Genomic DNA, 22,602 nt, shown 5'->3' on the forward strand with positions numbered 1-22,602 from the left:
CTCAATAAACCAACTCAGCAATAATCAATGAGTAATAGGACCGGAAAATGTCAGGGAAAGGAAAGAAGCATGTGAACATCCCGAGGGCAGGTGCCTTTCTTAAGAGTGAACAGTGTGAGAGCAACTGAGCAGGAAGTACATTTGGTGTCTGCATTGCACCAGATAAGAGGATAGGCACACAGAAGGAGGAAGCTGGCCAATTTACCATGCTTGGTTAGTACCAGCAGCATTCCAGTCTGCTGCTTATTACTCCAGACTCCCTGACTTTCACACTTAGCATTTTCTAGGGCCTACTTCACTGTTAATGTTGGCAGTGCAAAGGGTCATTGTATCATTAATGTTTGTAAGGCTGCAGTTACATAATAAACCCGTCTTGGGGTTTCTGTTGCTGAAGTAGAAGGAGGACCAGAACTCTCCTCTCACATATCTGCATCATCTTTGTCCTCTTCCATTGACAGGTTACCACAGAGAGTTATGGAATGAATAAATTAAAGAACAATAAGCCACATAAATGTCCTTCACCCTTTTTTTGGAGTGATTATGGTTTTCCAGAAGTTAAGATATATTTGGGTATTAGTCTACATCCTCACAATTGACACATTCTATATATCAGAGACAAAGAAAGTGATACAAAATAAAAGGGTTAAAACAGCAAATGTCTGTCTTGTTAGTATATTATTTTATATTTTTAAAATATGAACTTAATAATTCAGGCTCCTTTAAAATATCATATAAAAGAAGTACACTTAAAAGCCTGTTACTTTATTAACCATAGTACTTGGGCATGTCAGAATAGCTGTGTATTCCAAGTCTTTTTTTATCTCATGCTGCTGTAACTCAAAAAACTTCACCCATATTATAAAGCTTTTCATTTAAAGAAGTTGTTAAGTTCTCTATCACTTGAAGGTTTCCACTGAAGACCACAGCATCAAGCAGCCTGTGGTCCTCAATCTACAGTTAAATCTAGCATTGTTAATAGCTCATTACTCAGATTTAAAAGTTTGTTCTGCTCATACCTCCCCCACACCCAGATATTAAGCCTTCATAGGAAGACATTTCAAATGATCCTTCTTTTGCCAAATGTAAATGGAATGGAGAAATGATTAGTAAATGCATTCCCAGTACACCAAGTGTAGCTTTTTCACTGTCAATTTAGTGGTGAAAAAAGAGGGTTTCCTCACATGAATAGTTTAAGATCTGGCATGGTTAAGAAAATCATCTCAATGAAAATGATATTTTGTGTCTACCTTATAAATCACCTACTTGAGTGCCAAGATCTCCAACTGCAATTTTTTCTATTGTCTGTACAGACAGTCTTGGTCTGGTGACTGTTGTGTTCTCTGGCTTCTCTTGTATACTATCATCCTTCCCTGGTGTAAGAACTCTGTGGAAGACTGATGGATCTTCTCCATCTTCTTCCTGTCCACCAGGTTGTGTTTCCCTTAGAAATTCTCAAATGATTGAAGCATAGCTAAAACAGTCCTGGGAAATACCACTCAGATCAGAGAAGTAAGAATTGCTGATGCTGCTCATACGAGCATGAGTTTTCTAACCATGTGTCCTTCCTCAGCCCATTTACTGCTTTGAGGGTTTTCAGCAGCTCCCACTGCAGTGTATGCCACCACTATTCCTGTTCTTGGCAGTTTGGTGGCAAGTGGCTTCTTAGTTTTCTACAGTTCCTTCACAATAGAAAGCCTAAGGCACATTCTCCTAGGTTCTTCTACCTTTAGAGAACTGGTTTTATATCCCATTCTGATTTATAGGAGTACTCTGTAATGTGATCTAATGAGTTTCTTCAGGAAATATTTTAACCTGAGCCGAGCACGGTGGAGCACATCTTTAATCCTAGCACTCTGAGGTGGATCTACATGAAGAGCTTCAGGGCAGCCAGGGCCTACATAGTGAGACTCTGTCTCAAAATGAGCAAACATACTTCAAATCTGAAAGTTAAACTGCCATGGCAATTTAGAAAATGTATGTCTATTGGTAGTCACTAAGCAGAGTACAGCTTCCATTTAAAACAAGGCATTTCCTTCTAATCCAGAGGAGTCACCCACTGTTGACACAATCCACTGGACTTAGGAGTTGGGCCTGTTTGACTTGCTCTGTCTTTTTTCAGCCCACTCTAGATCTAGGCTGAGATTTCAGAGATGAACATGGAAGCCTAGGAGGCTTTCTGGTGCATCCTTGTAGATCAAAGGTTGGGAGCATTTAACTGCCTAGCTACCCATGACCCCCAGGTTTGTTGTGGTTTGACACAAGAAAGAAAAAAAATTAACACCTGTGGCTACCATTATGTGGAGTGGGAAATGCTGTGGTTACTATAAGGAAAAACAGTTATCCTCGGGGAAAATACTGCTTTTTAAAAGTTAACACAAAAATAAGATTCAATATAATATTTCATGTGACTGTAATGTACTCCAGCTTTTACCTTTGCATGTCCAGTGCTAGGTAATGTAGCCTCTTCCTTGTTTTCATTTTAATGTAAAAACAATCAGCTCTTCCAGTGTAAAGGACTCATCTGACCAAACCATCTTGCTTTACTGATAGTGCAATTATTAAGAAATCTAGCATTACTGTGCATGAAATTACTGAAAACTTTAAAAACACCTTAGAGGGTCTTTTTTTTTTTTGTAAGTTCCTTTAATGGAGTTTTCCATGTGATTTGAATACAATTTCTTAGAAATGACTATTTATAGTAGGGTTGAATTAATGTATAATGACTCTTATTTGTACGGTATGAACTTTCAGTGTCTCATATATTAATCTGTTGTTCTAAGAATTAAATAGAAATGTGAATTACTAACTGGTCATAAGGAGAGAGAGAGATTCCCATAACTTACGGTGTGACAGAGTTATGTGTATCAAACATGATTTTGCATTTTAAAGTTTTCCATATTTATTATAGTTAGTATATGGTTTTCTGGCTAGACATAATAAGACATACAGAAAGTACTCAGCTCAAATTTCTGGAATTAATGAATGAGATGTCTATAACTAATGACATTTAATTGTTTTGCTACCATCCCCAATTTTACCCAGTTGAGGGTAGTTGGTTAGATTTTAGCAGGAGATATCTGTCCAGGAAGCTGCTATATTATTTACTACAATATGAAGAAACAGCCAAATTGACACTATTTTGTGAGGTAAAGGGAGCTGGAGAATTGAACCTAAGGTCTCCAACATGTTAAGCCCATGCTCTATCACTTACCTGAATATTATAAATAAATCTTGATATAAAAATCTTATGCCTCTGATTTTTATAGAGTAGACATATAAATTAGAACTTTCAGATTTTGAAAATCTTATTTAAATTTTTATTTTGGATTTTAAAAAATTGTGTATATGAGTATTTTGCCTACATTCATGTATGTGTACCAAATATGTGCTTGATGCCCACCGAGGCCAAAAGCGGAGGACATCTATTCCCTGGAACTGAAATTATGGTTGTGAGTTGCCATGTGGGTGCTAGGTACTGAAACCCAGTCCTCTGTAATAGCAGCAAGTACTCTTAACTACTGAACTGTCTTTCTGGCTCAAAGGTCTTGTTTTTAAGTCTTTGAGAAAATGAACTGCTTTCCAAATAGAGGGCTATGGCTCACTCTTAATTTCTCTTAGCACTGTGTGAGAGATGGACCTTACTGAGCAACTCTGACTCAGGTTTGCCTGGGATTCTGCCTGTCAGTCATGCAATTCAGAGCCCTGTTAAACAAACTATAAGTTAGTTGTGATCAATCAACTGTCTAAAACCCATATTTTCCTACTTTTTATACTCTCCAGTAAGTAAAGACCAATTAGTACTAACATTAGTTATTCAGGGAGTACCAATCTCTAGCTTCTGTGTTTGTGCTGGTTCATGTTTTGTCAATTTGACATTACCTAGCTGCATCTGGGGTGAGGGAATTTCAGTTGAGAAATCACCTCCATCTGATTGACAGTAGGCAAGTCTATGAGCCATATTCTCTCTCTCTCTCTCTCTCTCTCTCTCTCTCTCTCTCTCTCTCTCTCTCTGTCTGTCTCTCTCTCCATCCCTCCCTCCCTCCCTCTCTCCCTCTCTCAACTTTCTTAAAGAATTCTCTGTACATTTCTTGATTAGTGATGATCTGGGAGGGTACAGCCCACTGTGGATAGTGATAGCCCTGAGCAGGTGGCCCTGGGTTATATAAGAAATTTCAATAATATTGATACTTTGTATTTGTAGAAAATTGTGGAATGAGTACATGCACTATTCTGAAAGGGCTTTTGAGGGGGACTACAACTGATCTTTTCTCTCTTCTTTTGTTCTTTGTAATCAACAAAGCCTCTGTTACCATAGTGGGAAAAGTAAAGTTAAATGTTAGCATTGATGCCATAATACTGTTTAGTGCATACAGTGTCTTATTTGGAGTTTTCAAAGGAAGACTTTTCTTTTCTTCCCTTTTTTTTGGAAGTGACACTATCCTGAAGATGTTAGGCAGAATAATGGACCCAAAGGGTACTTACATCCTAATTCCTTGGAACCTGTGTGCAAGTTACCTTCTTTGCAGGTGTGATTAAGCTGCAGATCTTGATTTTATTTTGAATTATCTGTGTCATTAAATTAATGGCCAGGTTCCTGTGAGAGAAGAGCTAGAGTCACTGAGAAAGGAGAACCAGAGTGAAATGGTGACTGGAACCAGGGAATGCAAGCAGCCTCTAAAAGCAGTGGAAGAGGCAGGAGCCCAGAGCTTCATGCTTAACTTTAGAGGCAAAGGGATCTGGGTAGGTAACACAGAAAAGTGCCAACTTACAACATGGCCACCTCTGTACCAAGAAGCTGAAACTTAATAGAGCAGTACTCCCCTTTCTATGACCCTGCCCACCTAGACTTGATCGTAAGCTTGGAATCCCTGGCTCCCCTCAAGAGCCCAGAAGGTTCTCTGTACACCTTTCACACCATGAGAGGTATCATTTGATAGATAGTACATTTGGCCTCTTCTGGGTGTAGCTGCCATGCCCAGTCTTACTTGGGCCATTTTCTGCTTTTTCCTTAAGAACTCAGCCTGAGAACTATGTAAACAGTGTTGTAAGCAGCACTCGCTGAAAATCTGACAGAGTGGATACTGAGACATAGCTTAGAACTTCATGCTTTTCTCGTTAGATTCTGAACTGGTCTGTGATTTGGAGCTGACCAGCGCTTCTGCTGCCTTTCCTAGGAACTGTATTAGTGGCAGCAGGGCATGGCTGGCCGTTCTGAGCTCATCAAAGGCATCTTGGTAGTTTGTTGTACCCAGATCTTGGCAGCGAGAGCTACGAAAGTATGCTAAAACTCTTGGTACCCATGGGCAAGGAGGATTGTGGTGCTAAGGAACTTCTATAGGAATACTTAACCTTGACTCATCTGTTCTGATACTTTTTAAAATATACCTGTCTTGTTCAGAATTCTGTATACAGTGAATTCTGTTGAATTGCTTGTATATAAAAAGCAAGGCCATTTTCTGCTTTGTGAAGTATTATTCTTTAGTAGTCTTGACTCCTAATTAGGAACTGCATTTTTAAGCCTAGAATCTGATGTCATCCACAGTTTGAAGTGCCAGTGGCTTCTTCCTAGTTTTCTTTCTCAGATCTGCTGGAGAGTTCGGGCCCCCAAGAAACTAAAAGTGTGCATAAAGGTTAATGCAGGGACTGTTGACGTTCTGATTATACCTGAAGTGGGGTCTTTGGGTTTTGTTTCTTTAATAAGTAGAATAAGGTAGTTACACTTAGTAACACCCATTCACACAAAGGAGGGGGAGGTGTTAAATCATTGTGGTTTTTGATGAATGGCTTGTACACTGAAAAATAAATTGGACAAACTGGCACAGAGCTCAGTGAACATGAAATCAGCTATTAGAAGAAAGCTTGTGAACAAATTCTGAGGTAGATATGCATCTTTTGATTAATGCCCTATCAATCATCCACACAGCTACCTTAGGTGAGTCTTGCTGTAATCATTCATGGTTGCTTACAGAAATACAGGCAGGAACTATAGCACTGCAGAAACAGACTATTACTACTGGTTCTTCTAACTTACTGTGAACAATCACTGTTTTTACCATGTTTCTGCTTTCCTTTATTAAGGAAATACAATGTAAAATGAAAGGAGAGTCCCTCAAAGTCTGCTGGATTTCTCCAAGGGTATGCTTAATGGTATTCAGTTTTAAATGGGCAAGCCATTGTAAAGGAAAACTCTGTAGAAATAATAGTAATGAATTCCCATTGAAGCCGCCCTTTTATGGGTTATAGTCAAATAGACAAAAATGTAGAGTCACATTAATGAGGGGAGTATATCTCTGATTATTACTTAAAGTTGTTGAAATGGTTTGAATTTTGTTATTGTAATTATTTTATTCTCAGTTAATGTGCTTAGCAGCAATAGTAATTAACCCACCAGATTGGAAATTTGCATGAGTTCTACTAATAATATTATGAGAAACTCTGGCTCTTTCTGGCTACCATTACGGTTGTGTGGGTGTGTGCTCTCACACATGTGTGCATGTGCGTAAATTTATTATCAGATTATTTTTTATAGAGGAGAGTTTTCCATATAGGGAGTTATGATTCTCCATGCATTTTTAAGCCATTGGAAACATCCTCCAGAGTCTGCTGTTGCTTTTAGAGGATTTGATTCCTAAACTGCTAACACAAAGATGCCTGTGGCCACTGGCCATTGGCTGCAGTATCCTGCAGTATAAGTAGCACTTCCTGAAAACTGACTGTGGCCTGGGATATAGGTGGCAAAATAAAGTGGTGACAGGAATTAGCATGCATAATGGGCTGTAATAGACACTTAATGACATTGTGCTGGAGGAGGGAGCCATGCTGTCCCATTGGAATATTCCCCCATCAAAGCCCATTGATCACTGATTTCAGTGGGGAGAGGTTAATCCATCAGCTTCTGTAACCAGACGGCACTGATGGAAATTCTTTAGGTGGCATTCTGGATGAACCAAGCTTTCCATCTTTACAAACAAATGAGTGATATGACAAGCATGGTGTTCAAAACACATTTAACCAATTGATTTTCTTTCCTCTTGTAATAAGATCTGGAGACATATGAAAGCGATCGGTGTGAGCTAAGATTAAAGGAATTGCTTCATGCACAGAACAAGCGGGACCCAGAGCACATAAAACTACCATAAAGCAAAGAGTCACCCATTCTCTTTTTATATAAAGTTTGTTATTGCAATAAATAGTTATTATTGAGTCGATGCCCCTTATTTCTACTTTCTAGCATCTTGCATCAGAGCTGTGATGTGGGAAGATGTGCACACATATCTGCTCCTGGTGTTCTGCTTTTTCTTAGAAGTGTTCAAGACGCTTGGCAATAATTGTTTCTAACTTCTCATCGAAACAGACAGACCTGGTGTGCTTTGGTTGGCTTCAGTTAAAGCTGCATACATTCTTAGTTATGATAGTTTCTGATGTCAGCATAAGTGATACTTTTCCTTTTTATCTTCCTCCACAGCCCTGCTTTGAGCTTCACCTACCCCTCTGCCCCTGTGTCTCTCCATATGCATCAACAAATCCTAAGCCGACAGCAAAGCTTAGGCTCAGCGTTTGGACACAGCCCTCCACTTATCCACCCTGCTCCAACATTTCCAACACAGAGGCCTATCCCTGGGATCCCGACAGTTCTCAACCCTGTCCAGGTCAGCTCTGGCCCTTCTGAGTCCTCCCAGGTGAGAGACACAGCATTGTTTCATCTTGGTCAACAGAGACCTTGTCATTACACTGGCTGTTAGTGCCATAGAGTTCACCATTGTTGAGGTTTCACATGGACATCTTGTCTTCTCTTTCGAAAGGTGTATTCAGCTTTGATGAATGTGACCCAGGACATATTGCATCAGAGCCATTTGCTTAGCATTTAAAAGTAGGCTGCCTGATAAGTGCATCTTATGTTGATAGTCCATGTTTGTAGACTCTCAGCCAATGTCCACTCACTCCTCTATAACCAGGCTACTGCTCGGCACTGTATAATACTCTAGAATGAACATAAACCTCCAGTCTCTGTACTCTTTTGCCTGCCTGGTGTGATGTAAAGAAGAATCTAGAAGCTATAATTGATGAACTTCATTAATAGTCTGTACTGATCTCCAAACCAAATTCAACTTTTTTTGGATATAACTTTCGCTTGTTAAAGTGTAGGGCTCTCTATTTTTCAAGCTTTTAAAAGTCACAAGCAATCAATACTCAAAAGTCCAAAGTGAATAAAGTTCCACGAAGGCATTGTCTAGCTTTGGTCATATCATCTGGACTCTCCTATGGGTGACTGGCATTATCAGAATCGGTGCCTTATGACCAAATAAGCTTGTTTGTTTTCAGTAACACTTTCACTTAGGCTCTAGTTATTAATCAAACCTCATTTTCCCTTGCTTCTGCAAATATGGCCAACAGAACAAGCCTACGAGTGAGTCTGCAGTGAGCAGCACTGGCGATCCTATGCATAATAAACGGTCCAAGATCAAACCTGATGAAGACCTCCCCAGCCCGGGGTCACGGGGACAGCAGGTAAGACACCTCGGCTTCATAAACCAGCTTTTACTACTCTCATAGTAACTTTGTGCCAGTTCCCCCTCCTCCAGACTCATACATAACATTTTCTTACCCACTATATTCTTAACATTGGCTGTGTGTTTGAAAATGAACTAGTTAGGGATCGACTAAATTCACTTCTCTAGTTCAAAAATAAATACCAGCAAGGAAGAAAGTTATGTGAGGTGCATGTTCTTGATAGGTGAGACAGCTTAGACGTCTAAGTCATCACAGTACATAAAGTTGCTGGTCAGAGTCATCTGTTAGTGACCTTCTCATCCCTGACCTTGGGGACCCCAATCATGAGCTTCTGAACCCATGCTTAAGCTGAGGCACAGCTTGTGATGACTCCTTCGTGGATCATGTTCTCCATTTGTTTCATTTGCTGCTTCTCAAAGGGCTCAGAGGACCAAGAGAGGTTGAAGCACAGCCAGATAGAATCTAGACTGTATTGCTGGTCACTTAGGTCTGGTTCCACTGAAAAGAATTATATCCAAATTGTCATTTGATAGGCTCATAAGCCAGACAAGATGAGTTTAATCAGAGTTGTTTTCCCCCAATCAGAGCTGAATGAGAGTCTAAAGACTCATAGAGTCTGAACCTTGCTATCTTCAGAATGCTTCAACCCAAGCCTTTCTGAAGTGAGGCCCAGACTTCCTCGGTGAGAACTTAGAGAGTGGAATAAGGTTGTGATAGGGTATCTGAAACCTTCCTTCTTAAAGTTTGCTAGATAACTAACAGCCTTGCTGGTTATACCACCATGTGTATATAAACAGTTCATCATATAGCCCTAGATCAGGACTCAGATCTACACATCTAGATATTTCCTAGAATCCCGGAGATTCATTGAATCACATTTACTATGAAGCTGTTGTGGAAAACTAGAAAAGTCTGTGTCCACAGCATCCAGCACTGTCTTTCCCTGGCCTCAACTGTGAGGCAGACCAGCACTTCCCTGAAAAACAGAGGCTAAGCTAAGAAGTCATGATCCACAAAGTGCCTTTCACATTAGGGAAAAGAACTAAAAGTGTTCAAAAGCCATCTCCTTGCATTATAAGATATAACAATAAACAAACATACTGAAGGGAATCAAAACAAGCAAGCAAAATAGGGCCAGTTTGGGTGAGGGTAAATACTTGATTCTTTTTTGGTTTTGTTGTTTAGCTTTTTGCCTCAGGTTTGTTTTTTGTTGTTTTGTTGTTATTGTTGTTGTTTCGTTTTGTTAACTTTTGATTTTTAAGCTGTCAGTTTGGTTTGTATTCGAGGATCAGGGTCTGGTTTTCAGCTTTTTGTTTTTGTTATGATTGACCTACTATCTTACAATGATCTCATGATATCAGGAAAAAAAAAAAACATACAAATGCTAGACTTCTTCATTCCACAAAACCCAACTGATAGACCTGGCTTCCTTTTATATTCCTGAATAGTTGAGGTCAGAAGAAAGCAAACGAAATCCAGTATCTGCTTTCTCATGTCTCCCTTGCCACTGGGCCTGATTTTCCCTCTCTGCTTCCTGCCTTCCCCCACAACAGGAACAGCCTGAAGGAACAACCCTGGTCAAGGAGGAAGGGGACAAAGATGAAAGCAAGCAGGAGCCTGAAGTCATCTATGAGACAAACTGCCACTGGGAAGGCTGCACAAGAGAGTTCGACACCCAGGATCAGCTTGTGCATGTAAGTGACTGGTGTTCAGGGACGGGGCTTCCCAACTCGGTGACCTTTGCATGAGGTCAGCTTCTCTGACCCTGCACGGAGTCAAGTTTCTTAGCTGGCAGCACTGAAAGCTGGAGAGGGCTTTATGATTTTTCTGAGAATAAAGAAAACTCTGAGCCATGGTGCTTGACCTGTTCAGTCAGCTAAAGCTTAGTGTAAAATTCAATAAAGTCTTCAATAGAGAGTGTAATGACTCTGATCCTGTAAGCCAGAAAACACTATTTTGAGTTGGAACCTTTGATGGTTATTGAGTAATAGTAAGCTGGACATGAATTATTATTAACCTTTTAACTAAGTTTGATTCCCCTTCCAAGACCCAGTAACAATATAAAAAATTACAGAAACAGATGGTTCCTTTTTTTTCCTCTTGTAGACTTGAAAGTTTAAAGAGCCTCCAATTACTGTATGTAGAAATTGGTGTTTTATTTTTGACCCAAAGGCAACATTTTGGGTTAAAACTTGCATGGAAAAGAATTATGTTAATGATGAATACCCCAAGATAGTCACACTGGGGCACCTTTCCTTCTCTTCTCAAAGCAAGGCCAGATATCTTTGACTCACTTTCTAGCATTGTTTCATATCTGAAACATGGTATACACATAGCTCCTTTGCCAAGGCTTCAGCATGCTTGGCACAGTCTCAAAGGTTAGTAGAGCCTTCTGGATAAATGGGACCAGGAACTGACATGGAAACAGCATTTGGGCATCTGGAATATGAAGACAGGGCCTCAGATGATTTCTATAGAAGCACAGGGTCCTGTTATGGCACTAAAGATGGTTTTACTAAATAGGACAGTTTCTTGTGCTTCCACTGTAGTACAGAGTCTAACTGAACATTCCTGTAATGCTTGCTTCCTTCTCTTGAGCACATGCATGAAAGAGACATTCGTACTCACCTCTCATCTTACAGTATCTTTGCCTCATAGATGAACTGTGTTTATTGTAGCCTTCTATTTTGATTAAACACTAAAATTATAAAAATCTCTGTGCTTTATATGTTGTGTGAGCTTTCAAATTGTTTTTGCAGCTTATATCATTCTGTAATGTGTCCTGCACAGTTACCTAGTAGCATTAAGTTCAGCACAACAGATTATGAGAAACCTGAACTACAGAATGTTAGATTTCAGGACCTCCTTCCCCTTTTTCTTTTTAAATTGTATCACTTTGTATTTGTATAAGTAGAAAGATAGGTTTCTCAAATACAGCCAAAACCTAAGTCAAATGTTTTTAATTAAGGTATATTTTCAGATTTTCCCACACATGTAATTTGATGGGATTTTTTTCCTCTTTAGTATTCAAGTAGGTCTTAATGAGACTTTATCTGTGCTGACTCCTTTAATGGAAAGCACAAAGGCCTTGTAATACTAAGAAGGGAGAAGTTAGGAATTTCTTTTCCCCATGAGAAATTTATTCTCAAAGAGTGGCATATGCAGGGGACACTCCCGGAGAGAGTGGTATGGCAGCACCTTAACCTTTTCACTGCCTAACTCATATAAGTCTGGCTTGGGTTTGAGTTTCCCCCTGTTTATGTTGTAAGGGCACTGTAATGGCAATGACCATTATTTTATTTTATGTAATCTTGACACTGAGATTCCCTGTTGTTCTCATAGCATGGAATAGTTATAAGGAGGCTACTGGAGCTGCAGCTTGAATGGCCACAGTATTTATGATTACATGGAACCTATCTTCACACATCATGACTACATGTAATACACACACAGTGGAGCTTTGAAATCCTAAATCAGATAGAAGAGATTGGCTTCAGGATTTAGTCAAATTCCAGTATGTTACCTTTATGACACTAATTTAGTCTAAGCAAAATTACAAGAGTAAGCAAACTGAGTCAAATCCTCCCGTTCTTATTGCCTACATCCCATCTAAAGAGTAGAAATTCCACATTTACACATTTCAATGACCTTTTCCTTGCCTTTACACAAGTATACATTCCTGCTCTGGGTGCTACTGGAAGCATTAGTGGTGGCCCAGTGCAGAATAGGGGCTTTATATTTTGTTGATTAAAGTAACAGGTACCTCAAGTCTACCTAATTACTTTGGTGACAGATTGAATATATACCAGTTGCAAAGCCTGTTTTTAGGGACAGAGGGAGGCATTAACCATTTTGGTTCTTGCCACTTTCCTTCCTTGGAGCACAGACATTTTCTGATTAGTTGGATTTCTGTGCCACATACAACCAAGCGGCAAGGTGTTAAACCATTCTGTTGCTCTGCCTTATTTATAGCCATGACCCATTCTTTCCCCCCTCTTACAGTTAATAGAAAGATTCATGATTCTTCATGGTTGTCTATCTAGTGTCTGACAGTCCCGACTGCCTGCTAAAGCAAGTCACTATCTATAATTGATATCCTGCCGTGGAATAGGGTGCTGGCTGCAATTGAAGGGCTTTGCTGAAAGCCCTTAAATCCTGACAAGTTCTCCCCTTGTTCTGCTTCAGTCGCTGAGCTGCAAGGTTGGAATTCCAGAGCTATTTGAACTTGGTGCAAAAGAGAGACATGTGTTTCACATTAGCAAATCGCAAAGTTGAAGAAGAGAATTAGGAACTGGCTGACTTTGCCAGCCAGTAGTCTCACTTGCTTTGCAGTGCACTGCCTGTTGTAGGGAAAAGATTACCTCGTCTATTACTGTCTGAACAGATAGACAGAATATTGCCTTTTCCTCTTCTTCACTTTTATTCCAGGCCCCTTTCCTTTCCCAAATGGTTGTTATTCTAGGTGTGATGCTGCAGGATCTATTATCACAGCAATGTGTAATTAACTTCATTTTTCAGCAAGATAATTATAGGTGGGCCTAGATGCTTTCCAGCCAGCTAGTGATACATTTACTCTTATTACCAGAAGCTAGGAAAATAGACATGTATTTTTATTCACCAGGTTTTTGTTATACTTTGTCCCTTTGTTGGTATCAGTTAAAATAGAAAGCAACAAAAGCACAAGAAGAATATGGAGTAAAGTTAATTACAAGTACTTTTGACTGATTGTATGTCTTATTGATTTGTCAAGATCTAAACCTGACTTCTGAAAGGCACGTATTCTATGTTTCAGGAAGCTGAAAGCCCACATTTCTCTTCAGTTTTGAATTGGCCAGACTCTGCTATTGTGCATTACATTACACAGGACCCACATTTTAAATGTAAATGTGTTTCTGAAGTTGGGCCATGTCAGTTCTCAGTGTTTGCTCTTGCCTTTGCTGTTTCTTACTTACATGACTTGGCTTGTGTTGTGGGAAGAGGCTCAAGCTTTGCTGAGCTCTGCTTATTTTTTGAATTTTGTTCCAGAAGTAAGTTGTTTTTTATGAAATTCCCATAGCACGAAAGTTCTAGGTCATCTCATGTCCTCTGAAACCTGAACATTTCAGTAGCAAATGACACTGTCTCCACTGATGCATTGCAAGGTTTTTTAAAAAGAAAAAAATGTGGTGGGGAATAAATGTGAAAATTGTGTATTTCAGAGTGGTGTTACCACTGCTACAGGGTCACCTGTGCTTGAAAACATCCTTGTTGAGATATTAATGGAGAAAAATGGTGAAATCACTGTACTGCTTGTCCTCCTGTTATTGTGAACTCACTCATCGACCTCGTTTTGAACAACTCACCTCCCTAGTCTTGTTTAGTAACTGATACACATAAGATGTTTCCCAGCTGTCTAAGAGAGTAAAAGTATTTCTTAGCAGTTTTATTCTTCAATGTAATTCTAAACAGAATGACCTAGGACAAAGGCTCCTTAGCAATGGCAAATGGGGTTGGTGTCTTAAGATTGACATCAGAGACCATGAGATGTATTTATGATAACATCCTACTTCAACTGTATCCTCTGTTTGGATCTTTTAAGCATGTTGTCATTTTTTTTTCTTTTGTGGAGTGATTAACCACCTACCTGGATTATAAATGCTTTCATATGCTGCAGATTTTGATCTTTAAAAGCATGATGAAGTTCCCTTATAATCACTTTTGCTGCCAGTTGGAAACATTCTATACATTTGCACCATAAAAACTAAGGGCTTTGATTTTAATTTCAGAGGTTTAGATGTAAAGAAAAATCATCTAACTTGGGAAGAATTGTATCTTTAAAAACACAGGAAAGGTTTGATGTGAATATATGGTTTTCATATTAATACCCTCATCCTAAATTTGCAGTTTATGCTTTCTGTCTAATTTCTGTCACAGCATTGTCCATCCTTGCCTAAGAGAAAATTGGGTTTAAGATGTGAGAATGGTCTCATATATGTGTCAGAGATTAGTTTCATGTGCACAAAAAAATCTAAAGCGAACAAGTTTTGATCTAATTTCCCTCTACATGGAGTTGCTAGTTAATTTTTTGCTCTGATTATTTGGAAACATGTAATGTGAAATACAGACTGGAAAACTACACACTTCCAAGTCACTCTGAAGTGGCTGTGCCTTAAGGGTCATATTCTTTGTGAAGTTGCTGACTAAATTTCACCTGCAGAAAGCATTTCTGTGAAAATATATCCAAGAGATTGGTCTGAAAGGTCAGGGAACAAGAGCTTTGTGGCCCACTGCTAAAGCACCCCTCAGGCCCAGCTAGATTCTGAGTGGCAGCCTCATCCCTGCCCTGACTCTCCATATGCCCTCCCAGGCACCCTTTGACCCTTTCAGACATTATTTTCTCACTTATCAGACTGTGAAACAGTCGTGAAAATAAATACTGTCCACAATATCCAAAGCCAAGCAGAGATCGCATACAGTGAGCCTAGTGAGAAACAGACATCAGGTCTAAATGAGGCAGTTCCAACTTGGCTTTGTTTTTTGAAGATTAGGTTGGGGAGGATGGTGTGATGATTCTGTTGGTCTTTCGGGCTTCTGTGTCAGTTCTAAGGTTTATTTTATGTTAGTTGTTGCTTGCCTGGGAAGTACATTGGACTGGAGAAATGCTGGATGTGCTAGAGAGTGCCATATACTTCCTACTCAGTCCCAGCACTGGCATGGGAACTTAAAAAAAAACACTTAGACTCTTAAGGACTGGCCAGCTCAGTTGAAAGAAGTAGATGAGGAAACATAAAACTTTGAGCTTCCCTTATCATAAAATCTTCCTCAATATTATGTTAGTGATTTTCCCTATAAAAGAGATATATATAAATCTATTCACAGGTTCTTATACCCCTGAAACCTGCTTTAGATTGCTCTTTGGCTGTGTCCAAGTAGGGATATCAGCATGAAACCAATATCCAAAAGTTGGTGACCATATCCTCAGTTCACAAAACCTCCTCATAGAGAACCTGAGCAGGCTCTGGGTCCCTCCTCCCTCTTGCTTTTGTAATACTGACCTTTAGGGGCTCTTTGTATGTTCAGTGTCCTGGGATGCTTTTGAAGACTCTCCTAAGGGTCCCACTAAACTTAAGTGCCTCGTCCTCACCTCTGGAGTAGGTCATTGTCTGTTGTTGACACTGTCTTACATACTATAAGATGTTGAAAAGCATTCTTGCCACTGAGTGTCTGTAACACCTCATCCCTCACTGGGATAACCAGAATTGTCTACACATACTATTAACTCTACCCTGGAAGGCAAAATGGCCTGTATTTGTCCCCCAAACTGTCCTACTTTTGGTGGTCATTAAAGAAAAATTCCTTCTACTTTGGAATGTTCTGATTAAAAAGTAAGAATGGCTTGAGCTGTTTTGAAAAATCTGCGAACAAAAAAACCAAATCTATGTATGGGCAAGCAGGGAGCAAGGTAAGGGTTCCTATGTATACACTAGCAGAGCTTCTTGGAAATTACACTTGCTAAGGCTGGTCACTCAGTATTTCTCAGTAGGACCCACTGCCAGCCAAGCCTCTCTTCTCTGTGGAAAAAAAAATGACAGCATTTTTTCCTACAGACACAAGGATGTGGCTCAGACTCCAGCCTCTGAAATTACAGCAGTACGGTTGGAGATCTCGTGCCTGCTTTGACATAAACCAGTTCCAGGACCAGGAAGCCATTTCTAATGTAAAGACTTTGAAGATTCAGGGACATTTATGTTTTTCTGAGGTTAGCCAAATGCTGCCAGGGATGAATTATTATTTCTACAACAATTAATGTCAGCAAGAAAATGTGAAAGAGCCTTACCCTCAAAAGACTATATATAGACCGAGGCCTTAAACATAAGCCAGCCTGTTCCACCCTACCTTACCCAGTCACCAGATAGTGTGGTAGAGATGTTGTTCCTAATACTGCCCCAAAACAGGTTTATCCCATTGCCAACAGCTTCAGTTCCCATTTTCATCTCTAAAGTGGTGATATGATAGTATTAAACCGTTTTATTTGTTTTCAAGTTTGACTTTGCTTGGGAGACAGGATAAAGTACCATGGGCAGTAGGTTTTATTCAGACAAAGAAAACTGAATCTATTGGAAATAGAGTTAATAAACTCAAGTGAAGTGAATGGCTAGGCCAAGGAAACCTTTGACTTTTGTTTCATTAAATGGAAACAGTAAGTAGTCTGTTGATTCTGTAGTGCAGGCTTCCTGTGTGGGCTGCTGATCCACTACCTGGTGACCACTATGCAAATTGTAGTCACAATGTCTGGAAGGAAAATCTATGTGAGAATCAGACCTGGAGTGCTGGGGCTGAGGGCACACTCAAGGACCAGACCTGACACACTCATCTTGTGTATGACTTTGGGTAAGGAGCCTCAGGGTAGGCTGTTTTGAAGTATTATTCATGTATAATCAGGATGAGTGGAAAACAAGGTAAAGGTTTTGAGGAGGAAATGGAAGGTCTTATGGGATTGGGTTCAGCAACCAAGTAAACTCAAACAGGGAAAGATTGATGGATATGGTAAGGTATTTAGTGTTCTGTGTTAAGACAGCAAGAGGGACTTAATAGTGTTGTAAAATTTTATCCATAAATATACCTAATGAACCAATAGACTGGGCTCTTCGACATTTCCTTGGTTTCAAAACAAAACCACAGAGTGGTTCATCTTACGAATTTTGGACAGAGTGGCAAGCATCAGTCTTCATGAAGAGTAGAAGGGTGTAGGAGGGAGACCAAGGACCGAGGGATGGGACTGTAGGGGTAGGCATCTTGTCTTCTGTTCTGGATGAAGTAATGAGGGGATTTGCTTTCATCTCAGAGATCTTTAGGAATCTGTGCATTGAGCTTAGCTCTGCAGAACCCTGGTTGTTGTGGATCTGTCTCCCTGCATTGGAGAGGGCAGGGTTGTCGTAGGACAGAGACAGAAGTGAGGCCTGCAGTGAAGATTATTTAAAATTCTTTATAAAATCTTGGGAGACAGTTTCAAGGCATTTCAAGCAGGGACTATGGGTTACTATAAGTGACAGACACAAAAAGAGTGGGTCGGAGTTGGTTATGCAGATGGACTGAGTCCTTGTCTTTGACTCATGCTTACTACTTAAAGGTTACAAGATTTTGGGACTTTTTAAATTGGTTTATCAGGGATTAGAAGAGCAAATGATTGTTGATAAAACTTTTAGCAGCTGCCTACTATAGTGATAGTCACACTTTTGGTGCCAATAGGGTTTTGTAGGAATTATTGACACATTTCATCTTTCATTATTTCTATTCTTGGTGTACCTCATTTCCCAGTCTGAGCTTACAACCTTGAGTTCTGAGAATGTCTTACGTTACTGCTCAGGGTGCTGTTGACATCTCTTAAGGACACTCACCGTTTCCCTCTACACTACCCTGGTTTTTGACTGACACATGTGGAGCTTCTATTTTCTAGAGAGCACTACATAACAGACAGGGAAGTGCTCCTGGCTCATGAGAAATATGTCTTCCTGGTGGCTTTTCCCAGAGTTGTTGAATGTTCTCACACCTTGCTCAGTACCGCTTCCACAGCCAGATAAAGCAGTCAAGCCACAAAGGAAACAGTCTAATGGTTCTCCTCCTTGTGTTTAGCAGAGATAAACTTCAGTGGAGTCTCACTGCCGAGCCATTTGGCTTCTGGCAGCAGCTTTAATTGGTAAAATGCAGATTTGATTTTATTTTTCTTGATCAGGAGGGGATTATTCTTGTTATCAGCGCAGAGCATCTTATTTCAAGATGAAAAGGCTTTACGGAATTACAGATTCCGTTGCTTGTACAAAGGTTTTGTTGGCGATTGACAACTCAAAGAGAAAATATGATTTATTAGCCTATAATGGCTAACCCTAAGCAATGGTCTAGGTCCTACAGATTGTGAAATTGCTTATATGAACTGCCTTTTTATGCCACTCAAGCCCCAGGTTACGCAAATAAATGTGGAGTCTACATTACACCGAATGGCCTAAGAGAGGAAGAAAGAAATGAAGGTGGGGGTCCGGAAAAGGTGGTTTCTAATATCCATCTTGGTGGTGCCTTTTACAGTAGTTTGGCTGATAAGCCAGCAGAGAAAGATTAATAACGAGGCTTGTCGCTATCAGTACCTGTTTGTCGATTCTCTGTAACAGGGCTGTCTGTCCAGCATGGAAATTATTGATTAAATAAAAATTGCTATTAGATTGTGATGTGATCCATAATCACAAACAATGGTGGACATTCCTCTTTCAGATCCTCAGCCATGCATCAAGTTGTTGCTTTTTCCCCCTTGCCGTAATTTATATTGTGCTGACATTTGGGCTCATTAGGTTTATCCTTTCTGCTTGAGGCGTAAGCAGTGTGACTGCTGGAAGAGGGGGAGGAGGCAGACGAGGACCAGCCTGAGCAGAGACCTGGCTGCTGTGTTCTCTGTGCTAGCATGGGGCTGCTTCAACTTTACTCTCAACCCCTTTTCATGACCCCCAGGTATACAGGTATATGTAATTACTATACAAATCAGTATTTACTGACTGTAAATCATAAATCTATATTAAAACAATCCCTTCATAAAATGTAATTTATGATTTATTAAAGAAGGAAGTAAATTTACATACTGATGAAATAGATATTTATTTTTCCCATAATAAGTGTATCTTGGCTGCAAATTTGAAGCTCACAGGATGCAGAACATCTTCAACATTTGATATTTTGAATTTGTAATAATCAGTCATGAGAATCCACTTTGCACTACCATATATTACAGAAAGATAAAAGTTTTGTTCGGGGCCAACTCAGACTTTGTTGGAAATTTCTATCCTAATCCCAAGCCAAGTTTGCTTAATAATATTTTTATGCAATCCAAACATAAATTTTTTAATCACTCAAGAATATTACAAAGATAACAGCAATTTGCTGATAAAAATGATGGTAGGAAAATATTCCAAAAGTTTTCATCTTTTATAAATAAGCCATTCTATTCCTATAAGAAAATGTTGTGCGTACCATAAAAATATTAGTTTGTAAAATACAGTATTCTCATATCGGAGCTGAGGGGCTTCAGACAGTATGCTCATTTTGTGGTGTAGGGTGGCCATGTACTTTGCCAAGTTAAGTGTCGTCTGTTCAGAACCAGGGCTGCAGTGAAGTTGCATAATGGCACATGGGTGACCACTGCCAGACACGCTTTGGATTCATCATGTGTTTTAGTTTGAATTAATTTTTTTGGTGATTTCATATTACAAAACCTTTTTCTGGTGCCAGTATTTTGTGACCCTCACATTCAGTTAAAAAATTCAGACAAGAGGGTGCAAACTGGAGTGAAAACAACAGAGAGCCCATTGCCTTGCCCATTTGAGAGTACTCGATTTAGTGGCATTGCTTACATTCCAGTGTTGTGCACCCATTACCACTGTTTGCTTCCAGAACATTCTCAACATACCATATATCTACCAGACACCTCTTACCCCATTTCCCCCAGCCATGGAAAACTCAGAATCTCTTAGTATTTCAGTGTATATTTATTCTGGGTATTTCATTTAAATGAATTTATGCAATATATGGCCTGTGTCTGGTGTGTTTTGTTTTGTTTTTAATGTAGAATAAAGTCTCTGCCATGGCCTGCATCACTGCTTTATTCTTCCATATGATCAATGAATATTCCTTTGTTTGGCTCTAAACACATCGTCTTAATGCATTTGCTTGAGGTAGACATTAGTGTTGCTTCCATTTTTTACTATTGTATTTTTATGGATATTTTGAAACAAGTTTTTGTTTTGTTGTTGTTGTTGCTGCTGCTTAAATGTCTGTTTTCAGGGGTTTCTTTTGTTTGTTTGTTTTCTGGTTTTTTGGGGGTTTTTGGCAATAGACCTCACAGTGGGAGTTACCTCAGAGAACTGTCAAATCAATGGCAGTTTCTAAGCACCTGGTATTGGCCCTGGCTTCTTGGGTGGTGTCACTCCCAAGGTCATTAGCCTCTTAGATATAGTCTCCAGTCTACCTCCCTGGGATTGCACGTTTCCTGGGCAGTGGCCAGGTAAGTTTTATGGAACTTGTATGGATGCCACCATCTGTGAGTTTCCAGGCATCATTCAGCATATATCTCAGCACATCCACCATGGCCGCTTTTCTTACAAAAGGAATGAGCTGCATTGAACAAATGCAAAGATAGCATTCAAAATATTAAATGCAGTAGGCAGAGATAGATGAAATAGACCAGTCCAGTAATGGAATATTGTTTCTAAGTGGTGAGTTGGGTGTGTGGGGGGGTTGGGGTGGAAGAGTTCATGCTCTGATCAGTAGAAATGACCATTACTTGTGGAAGCTAGTTTGTGTGTGTGTGTCTCAATGAATCTTAAATTTTAGTCCTTTTCACAAAAGAACTGAAGTCTAGAAAGTCCCCTAACTTGATAGTGACTGGTTTAACATTAGTTAATTCTTTATTAATGACCAATCATCTTTTATTCATATTTATTTTAATGTACTATTTATTTAAGTTATCGATAAGGACAGTCTAGTATGGAACATTACAGATGTTTTTCAAAAATCAACAAAATGGCACTCTGCTGTCCAGCAAACAAGATGGGATTAAATTAGCCTGAGAACTCACTAAGAGGAGAGCAGCCAAGGTTGTTCCCTTTCATTAGGGTTGTAACTTCCTTGAATATTGCTGTTTTATGATGAAGAGCCCAGTAGACCATTCCCCCATTGTATGTGTGTTTCCTGTTAGGGATGAAGGCATGCCAGCCCCCTTGTATGCTGTAGTCTTCTGTTGTAGAGCCCAGCAGTGGTCAGACAGTAGTGTGGAGATGATCCCTGGGTCACAGGATGCTCTGATTAGTGACAGTTTGTATGTTAGAGTGTAAGCACACAGTGTTTTTACAAGGAGATTCTAATCTCAAAACTGAGAGTCCCATTGTTCTTAGTGAGAAAATAGATGTAGAAGTTTTAGTTGTAACCATTGTGAGACCATCTCCAGAAAGTATGAGATTGGATACTGAATACAGACTGTCTTCGTTGTATTGTCTTCTGTATTAGTTGCAGAAATGAAGGTTTGCCGCTTAGACTTCCTACCAAATGTTTGCATTCTCTTGGTCCCCATTTCTCTTCAGGCTGCCTCAGGTTTGCTATTTTCTCTGCACATTTGTTGCAAAGTGTATCCCATTGAAAATCAGTAGGACCCTTCATCACATACCAGAGAGCCTTTTAGCAAATTACAGGTAAACAGTGGCCACCTTGTATAGGACAACACCTGTTAACTCTGAGTAGGAACCTTGTGTCTGTCCTTGGCTTTTATGAGGATGTGCATTATTGATTGCATCAAATTTAAATCTGAGGTAACATATGGGGAAGGTAAAACTTTTGGAACTTGAAACTCTAATTCCAGTCTCAAACTGTGCTCCCTCCTCTGGTGTTACTTCCTAGTAAGCACTTTTATTGGAGAAAAGCTAAGGCAGTCTGGATAGCTAGCAGATCCAGACCACAAAATATTATACAGTATCTATTGTAGTGTTGCAGCTTAGAGGATAAGTACAAGCTTCCTGGTGGGCTGCCTGGCTACCAAAAAACCTGAAGAAATGCACTGCGAGAGAGTTGAAGGGTACTAGCAAGTACAAAGTAGGAAGACATTAGATCCCACAGCCTTTGTTGTGATAAAGGGTCTAAATCATACATACAGAGGATGGAAAAGTACATACATTGAAATGAGAAAGTGACAGAGACTTGTCTAGCCACACCTGCTTCACTACCAGAAGTGCTGCTGTGGGGTCTCAGATGACAGCCATATCCTTTGGAACCTACTGTGAAAACAAAGCAGCTACTTTGTACTCCACTTTTGTCTTTGGCATTTGTCTGTGTGGACTTGGGATTCACTCAGAACAAGAACAGGTGCAGCGTATCCAATCTGGGCCTTCTCCTGCTTCCCTGGGAGTAGCAGTGAAAGGAGGGGGAATGCCTGACCACCTGAGATAGGAATGGGGTGGTTGACTGGCAAAGGATATAGAGGCCATTTGATTGGCGACTTCTCTTAAATGGGAATATTCGCTAATCCCAGATTGAGATTCCTTACCAAAGGAGCCATGAACCAGCATCAGAAAATTCTAAGCA

The 22,602-nt window shown here is 39.8% G+C and overlaps 1 protein-coding gene across 3 annotated transcripts in view; it reads left to right on the forward strand.

Moving 5' to 3' along the window:
• Gli3 (GLI family zinc finger 3) overlaps positions 1–22,602 on the forward strand; it is a 266,280-nt gene that overhangs the window by 190,660 nt on the left and 53,018 nt on the right. For 2 of the 3 annotated variants that reach the window (XM_027409397.2, XM_027409399.2), the window contains exons 8-10: positions 7,466–7,679; positions 8,395–8,508; positions 10,065–10,205. In XM_027409397.2, coding sequence (XP_027265198.1) covers positions 7,466–7,679; positions 8,395–8,508; positions 10,065–10,205 — 469 coding nt within the window. The remainder of the gene's footprint in view (positions 1–7,465; positions 7,680–8,394; positions 8,509–10,064; positions 10,206–22,602) is intronic. The other variant, XM_027409398.2, reaches the window with a different exon arrangement.

The sequence above is a fragment of the Cricetulus griseus genome, chromosome 3 (genome assembly GCF_003668045.3).
Source record: "Cricetulus griseus strain 17A/GY chromosome 3, alternate assembly CriGri-PICRH-1.0, whole genome shotgun sequence".
NCBI lineage: Eukaryota > Metazoa > Chordata > Mammalia > Rodentia > Cricetidae > Cricetulus > Cricetulus griseus.